Below are 8266 nucleotides of genomic sequence, written 5' to 3'. Positions count from 1 at the left end.
CCTTGTTGGTAAAATGAGAATGTTGGTGTCGATGATCTCTAAGTCCCTTTTAATGCTAGCATATCTTGTTTCTAAATTTCAAACCATATGGTAGTGTTGTCTGTACAGTACAGATACAATACAATACAAATACCGTGTCTGGCATACATGATCTTTTTATTGGAAATTATCGCATATGTGAGCTTGATACGTACGTGGAAACTTGCAGCCCTGCCGGCTGAGCTGGGTGTGCCCGTGTCAGAGTGCAGGTTTGCATGTACTTGGAAAGCTCTGCACTGTCACTGTGTTACTGTGAGATTCTTGGATGCTGTTGAGAGCAGTGCTGCAGGCACTGAAGACGAACCAGCTAACTAAACTGGAGTTAACTCATTTCTCCAAGAAGTGAGGATCGTGTATGAATGAAGATTGTGCTGAATGGCGTGTAGTTTCTCCCTTTGTCAGAGGGGTCAAGGCTGTACTGCGGTAGCTCCGTGCTGTGTGACACTGCATTCTGTTGCTCTCTGAATTGGCCCCTCCCTCTTTTGCAGGAGCTATTGTGACAATCTTGGTTACCATCCCTTAAGTGCTGCTGACTTTGGAAAGATCATGAAAAACGTCTTTCCAAACATGAAGGCACGGCGCCTGGGCACGAGAGGCAAGTCTAAATATCCTTTACCAGGAGGGTCCAGTCATCTCTGGTTCTCACTTAGTACACAACATCGATTGTTGTCGTTCGGCTAGCAACTAGATTTAGAAATCAGTGTAAATCAACAAATACAAACAACTCAAAAGTGCTTGGTAGAGTAATTGTAAATCTTATTTTCCCACGTATTTTAAACTTAAAGAGAAATAGCCAATATGGGTCATTTGTATATTAGGATTGCGATAGAGTTCACCTTACTCATCACTGTGATGTGTTTTTTAATGGTCTGATCTTTTTGTCTTTTCTTTAACAGTAAGAATTTTGGGGACATGCCAGAGTTCAACAATTGTAAATTATATGAATAAAAGTGAAGAAAGATGTTAGTCTTTAAATCTTATCTCTTTTGCTTTGTCTGACTTAGAAACATTGGGATCTCCTTGGCAAAAAATAGAACATTCCACAAAGTTTTTTGTGGACTTTTTACTGGAAGATTTGTATTCTCTTTAAAGTATTTTTCAGCCAGCCATTCAAAGCCAGTATTAAAATTGATGCCCGGGCATAGGAAAGGTCCCTCTTGTCATAGAGAAGTTCTTAGGAGCAAACAAAAGTAAAGAAATTAAAATGAAGAATTTTTTAAAGTCCTTTCTCTTCTTCAAAAAAGAAACAGAGGGTCTCTGTATCATATTAGAAATAAGTCATTTTCTCCCTGCTTATCTTTTGGTCTTTTTCAAAGCGTAAAATTAGCTTCTGTGGAGGAGACAAGGGGACTGGAAAGTGAAGTCCACTTTTCTGAATGGTTCCAGGTTTTCTTTAACCACTTGCTGCATGACCTACTCTTGTTTCCTGAATACAAACAAAAATGTCTTGATGCGTCTTTGGCATGTTACAGGTGATAATCCTGTGTGTTTCAGTGGAAAAAGAGAAAGGGAAAGGTTCAAGCCCTTGTGACACTCTTTAAGAGTTGTTTTTGTCCCGGTGCCCTGGGCTAAAGTTTCCCTTCTGCATGCCAGGTTTCCATCTGGCCGTTCCTTTCCTGCTGACCTGTTGGTTACTGGTGGCTGGCATAGCCTGCTAGGAACATTTATTCATAAAATTTATAGCCGATGAAAATCATTTAGCTTCATCTGAGACAGTAACATTCTACAGTGATTATTCCAGTTTCCAAAATGTAAAAGTGCCCTGAGTTTCTGATAATGTTTCTCTTACTGAAGAATTCAGAAAGTAGGTGTTATGCTAATTTTCTTCTTATTTCATACATAGTTACTTCTCAAATGCAATCTATATATAGAAGTAGTCCATTTAACTTCGAGTATTTTAGACCTTAACTCTTTATTACATATTGCTACAGTGGATTAAGAAAAAAAGCACTTGTTCATATGCCAACACTGCCCAACCTTGACTTTCACAAAACTGGAGACGGGGTAAGATCTCTGCCTTTTCTTTGTAATAAGTGGAATTGTACCATTATATCAACACTGAAATGCATACTGTGTAGGCTTATTTGGATCAAAGCTGGGACCAGGAACTGTATCTTTTACAAAATAGATAAACCAAACAGTCGCACAGTGGCTGAAAACTGTTAGTGTATCTGACTTACATCAACATGGCTGGCGAAATTAGAGGAAACAAAGATTTAAAATTACTAATTTATAGCTGTATCCATGATAATGTTGTCAGGAGTTAAAAAGCAAGTCGTTGGGTCGTGTGTATGTTTTCAGAAGAGAAAATACAGACTGGTGGCATAGAGTTAAAAACTAGGCTAGTGGCCTACTTTGTTTTGTTAATGTTAGAAAAGTCTTCTAGAAAGATTTAAAAAATCCTTTAGTCTTCATATGTGTTTAACAGCCCTTGAACGTGTTGCATTCGCAGTGCAGCTGAAGGCTGTGCGGTGGCAGATGTGGGCCTCTGATTTGCAAGGCTCGAGCGTGCCCAAAGGTCATTTCATACTTCTGTGGCCCGACAGATTTAGATTGCATCTCCTCGTTACGAGTGCCTGTCTCGAGTGTGCGTGAATCGAACTTCTCTTTGAACTGTGCTTTAAAAGTTAACTTTTCCTTTTTCCTCTTTTTAGTTGGAAGGAGCTGAACCTTCTGGGCAGCTTCAAAATATTGATGAGGAAGTTATCTCGTCTGCCTGCCGTCTTGTGTGTGAGTGGGCCCAGAAAGTGTTGAGCCAGCCGTTTGACACAGTCTTGGAATTAGCCCGCTTCCTTGTAAGAAGTCACTATATAGGCACCAAGTCGCTGGCAGCGCTGACCGTGATGGCCGCAGCACCAGCAGGTACGGAATTAACCGTTGTTGACAAGCTAAAACTGACTGGGTGCTACTAGGTTAAAACTGGTAGCAAAAGAAGAGTTTAGCCAAAGAACTTGTTCATCCCTTTAGTATTTATATGAGTTCACTGTTATTCACTTCATCACTAAATCCATACACATTTGCTGAGCCAACAACAACAAAATAATAATAATCCTTTCATTATAAAGCTTAAAACTCTAGTTTTTGTATGTTGTTCTGTTGCAATATGAAACAAGATTTCCCAGTTGATATTTAATTTTTTCATTGCTATTTTAAAAATTTTAAAACGTGTGGTTATGTGCTTTTAAGTATATAACCAAACCCATTGCCGTTGAGTCGATTCCGACTCATAGTGACCCTGTAGGACAGAGAACTGCCCCATAGGGTTTCCAAGGAACGGCTGGTAGATTTGAACTGCCGACCTTTTGGTGAGCAGCCGAGTTCTTAACCACTGCGCCACCAGGGCTCCCTTAAGTATATGTGTGTATCTAAATTAATAAATATTAGAAGTAAAATAATACTAAATTTTAAAATTACTTGCTCAAGAAACTAATGCTTATAAATAAAATAATCTTTGGACACTGTGAAAGGGTACCTTGGTCTTATAAAAGATAAACTGTCTGAAGCATTACTGTAAAATATCAAGAGTTTTTTTTTTTAATATTCATTTAAACGATACTTTCATTCGAAGGGGAATGTTTTAGGAATTGACAGTGTTGTTGAAGTTAATGGCTTCCTCCTGAATTAGTAACTATGAAACCATGTTAAGTATCAGTTCAGATGAAATTTTTTAATGTCTTGTTCAGTCAGTCATACCATGAAGCCTGAAGAAGAGCTGGCAGATTACAGTGTGTCATTGCTCCAGGGAATTACCATTTCTATGAGAAGTATATTATCATGAAACTTGTTTTCCAAGAATGATTCTTCTGATTGTTAAATCTAAGTATTTTTAAATCTAAGTAGATTTGTCCCAGCCAGAATTGTTGTCTTCTAATTAACTTCACTTTTTTGTTTTTTTAGTATTTTAACTTGGACGTTTTAATGCCGTCTCGTCATCTTCCTTTCAGTTTCCGTTCAGCAGATGCTTTAAGTGTCTGTGATCTGTGCGCGTGTGTTGTTGTGTGTCATTTGATGGTCAGTTGAGGACCAGTTGCAGCAAAATAACCTCTTGCAGGAGCCTAGTCATAATTTTCCTGACTGTCTAGGTGCAGAGGGTGCTCGGCCAGCCTTGTCTCGCTAGATCGCTCACGTGTGTTATCTCATTTAATTCCCCCAGCAGTCCTGTGAGCTACATGGTGTTTGTTCCCATTTTACAAATCAAGCAGCAGACTTGGGGAGCAGGAGTGGATTGACCAGTGAGCAGGGTCTCCACAGGCTGACAGTGAGCAAGGCACGCACAGGCTTAGTGTGCCTGCGTACGCATCTGTAGTGCGGTTTCACACAGGCCTGTTGGGTAATCCGTCCCTGTTGAGGGGTTAAGTAGTTTGTCTGTGGGCAGATAAGTAGTAGGACCAGGATTTGAATCCCAGTTTGTCTCTCTCCAGGTTAACTCCATTATACCAACTGCCTTCTTACTTTCTGGCAAAATGAGGCTTTAAAAGATGTGGACCCTTCAATTTTCTGTATTCTCTTTCTCCTCCCCCTTCTGAAATCTAGAAGAATACTTTAACAGGTTGAGGACTTAGGAGCAGGGGCAGATTATCTGTAGGTGCTTACTTTGCTAACCAGATCATCTGTAGTCAACTGTCTCACTACAGATTAGTAAGTAAGCACAAGTAAGCCGTGCTTACCTTGCTTACTGGGTCATCAGCCCCTGTCAAGGACTGTAAATTTGAAAAGCGTCTTTGATTCTGTAGGAAGGTGCTCTGGGATTGGGAGAGAGATGCCAGCCATACCTTAGGAGCAGAATCTTTGATGTGGTAAAAAAAAAAAAGGAAATTGTTCACTACAGATGATCTGGTAAGCGCCATACTTAGCTTGCATCTCAGATACTCTGTCCTGATGAGGAGACATCATGGAGAAAAGAAGCGTCTCTGTCTTCATCATTTCCCATGTTATTCAGAGTCTGACCTAAGGAAATGTCAAATGAATTGAACGAATGGATTTTTAAGTGTGAAGTAAGGTATGCTTTTTTAACAGAAGTGCTAAACATTGCACATGTGTACAGGTGTTTTTCCCGTTCTGAAAGCAGTCACCTTGGGAGGCTGAACAATAACAACCATGTAATTATTCAGAACATCTGTAAAGTCTTTTGAATGTTGTTCTCAGCCCTTTCCACATTCTTTTGAACATCTTTGGTGGTGATTCATCTTCGTGTTTTGAAAGTGAATTTGTTTTTTTATAAATATAGTCTCCGTGTTAAGAACAGGTTGTGTTTCAGATGTCCTTGTGTAAGTCAGCTGTTTGGAACTCGTTCCTCTCCAGAACTCCTGGCAGTTGGGATAAACAGCCTGAGCTGGGAGCCGTTGGCAGAGACTCTCAGGGGTGCAGGTGCCAGGGAGCCGGAGCTGAGGCTGGGATCTGGGAGGGAGAAGTGCCATTTGAGCTGGATTTGAAGAGAAGACTTAGTACTGTACTTAGGGAATGAAAAGGGAGTCGAGAGATGAGGGATTATTGAGGAGTGAGTGTGGGAGAGGGTTTACAAGGCTGTTCTTTCTCACCTTCCTGCACACACACACACACACACACACACACACACCCGTTATTACTGCAAACCGGAATAATGAGAAGCAGAATCGGGAAGGAGGGACCAGCTATTCGCCAGGAGAGCGTTCCTCCCTCTTCCTCTCCACCGTGTTTGCCCACCACAGCTTTCTAGTGATGTCATAATTGTATTGCATAATCAATTTTCTGAAAATTTTTATCTTATTTTATCATACCTTTTTTTTTTTTTTTTAGTGTCAATCTTACTACTATGTTAAAAAGTTTTCTCAGCAATACTTTTCAGAATATCTTTAGTCTTAGCAAAAAACCCTGCATAATTTCTCCTAGGTCATACTGGAATAATTGTATAGAACAGTTAAAATAGCAGTACCTATTTTTGTGAGTTTCTGACAGGATTAAAAAATTGTTTTGACCATACAGTTTTTTCTAAGATACAGATGATTTCAGCAAATATTTATTGAGTTCCTCTTGTGGGCTGAATATTAAAATCATTAAAATTCATGAATTTCTTTCTAATTAGAGGAAAGAGGGAGGAAAATCTACTGACATCTGATAAAATGTAAAACATGGTGTCTTTGCACTTACTGATCTTAGCTTCTGCGCATTTCCTTTTTTTTTTTTTTATTGTTGTAGTTTAAATGAAGTTTACATTTCAAGTTAGTCTCCCATACAAAAATTTATACATACATTATTATGTGACTCTGATTGCTTTCCCCATACTGTGACAGCACACTCCTCCTTTCCACCCCTGATTCCCATGTCCATTCAGCCAGCTCCTAACCCTCTCTGCCTTCCCGTCTCACCTCCGGACAGAAGCTGCCCGTTTAGTCTCTTGTATCTACTTGAGCTAAGAGGCACACTCCTCACGAGTATCACTTTATGTCCCACTGCCCAGTCCAATCCCTGTCTGAAGAGTTGGCCTCGGAAATTGTTTTAGTTCTGGGCTGATAGAGAATCCAGGGGCCATGCTTTCCGGGGTTCCTCCAGTCTCAGTCAGACCATTAAGTCTGGTCTTCTTACTAGAATTTGAGTTCTCGTCCCCACCTTTCTCCTGTTCCATCAGGGACTCTGTTGTGTTCCCTGTCAGGGCTGTCATTGGTGGTAGCCAGGCACCATCTAGTTCTTCTCTCAGGCTGATGAAGTCTCTGGTTTATGTGGCCCATTGTGTCTCTTGGGCTAATACTTTCCTTGTGTCTTTGGTGTTCTTCATTCTCCTTTACTCCAGATGGTTGGGACCAATTGATGCATCTTAGATGGCCGCTAACAAGCTTTTAAGGCCCCAGATGCCACTCACCAAAGTAGGATGTTGAACATTTTCTTAATAAGCTTTGTTATGCCAGTTGACCTAGATGTCCCCTGAAAGCATGGTCCCCAGACCCCTACCCCTGCTACTCTCTCTCAAAGTGTTTGATTGTGTTCAGCAAACTTCTTAGCTTTGGTTTAGTCCAGTTGTGCTGACTTCCCCTGTAGTGTGTGCTGTCTTTCCCTTCTCCTAAGATAATTCTTATCTACTATCTAGTTAGTAAATAACCTTCCCCCTCCCTCCCCACTCTCGTAACCATCAAAGAATGTTTTCTTCTGTGTTTAAACCTTTCCTTGAGTTCTCATAATAGTGGTCTTATACAGTATTTGTCCTTCTGTGACTGACTAAATTCACTCAGTGTAATGACCTCCAGCTTCCTCCATGTTACGTTTCACGGCTTCATCGTTGTTCTTTATCGTTGCATAGTATTCCATTGTGTGGATATACCATGATTTGTTTATCCATTCGTCCATTGATGGGCACCTAGGTTGTTTCCATCTTTTTGCTATTGTGAACAGTGCTGCAGTGACACATTTCTGACGTAGCTACTACTCTTTTCAGAGTCCTCATCTGCTAATGTCGGTTTAACGAAAACTCACCTGAGTTGAACCATATTTTAAAGTATCAGTTAAAACCATTTTGACAAATACGTATAAATTGGAAGCTTAACAGTATGTTTTATAAATAAATTATGAATTAAAATTTGCTGTTTTGGTTGCTTTGTAGTTGGCTAAATATTCAAAAAAAAAAAAACTGAGTTGTAACTGCCTTCTATAAAGAAGAGTATTTATTTTAGTGTTCCTTTCTGTTTTTCTCAGGAATTAAAGGAATTCCCCAGCCTTCTGCGTTTATACCCACTGCTGAAAGTAATTCCTTTCAGCCTCAAGTGAAGACTTTGCCATCTCCTATGGATGCTAAACAGCAGTTGCAACGGAAAATCCAAAAGAAGCAGCAAGAACAGAAACTACAATCTCCTTTGCCAGGAGAATTCTCAGCAAGAAAATCAGAAGGCGCTGCAAGCAATGGAGCCACTAACGTTTCCAGCGGAAACCCTGCGATCCTTTCTCCTCAGCCCATTGGTATCGTGGTGGCAGCTGTCCCGAGTCCCATTCCGGTAATGTTGTTAAATAATGTTTGGCATTCTTGGGATGGTGGGAAGGCAGTCATTTAACTAAAAATGGTAGATGGGAAAGAGGCCAGTGTCGATGGAGATGCAGCTCTAGACTGACTTCGTGGTCACAGACAGACTCATCTTCCGTCAGTTGTCTTTCACTCGGGATGTGCGCTGTTGACTACAGAGTGAGCTGTGGATGGATGTAAGTGAACACACACACACGGGATAGCAGAGTGTGCGTGTAACCCGTCGGCACTGATGTAAGTGAA

At 40.5% G+C, this 8266-nt stretch overlaps 1 protein-coding gene across 1 annotated transcript in view; it reads left to right on the top strand.

The window, feature by feature from the left end:
* RFX7 (regulatory factor X7) overlaps positions 1-8266 on the top strand; it is a 123649-nt gene that overhangs the window by 105819 nt on the left and 9564 nt on the right. The window contains exons 5-8 of the mRNA XM_004374595.3: positions 528-644; positions 1959-2043; positions 2694-2901; positions 7702-7997. Of these exons, the coding sequence (XP_004374652.1) occupies positions 528-644; positions 1959-2043; positions 2694-2901; positions 7702-7997 (706 nt within the window). The remainder of the gene's footprint in view (positions 1-527; positions 645-1958; positions 2044-2693; positions 2902-7701; positions 7998-8266) is intronic.

The sequence above is a fragment of the Trichechus manatus genome, unplaced genomic scaffold, assembly GCF_000243295.1.
Source record: "Trichechus manatus latirostris isolate Lorelei unplaced genomic scaffold, TriManLat1.0 scaffold00030, whole genome shotgun sequence".
NCBI lineage: Eukaryota > Metazoa > Chordata > Mammalia > Sirenia > Trichechidae > Trichechus > Trichechus manatus.
This window is presented reverse-complemented; position numbering and strand designations above follow the sequence as displayed.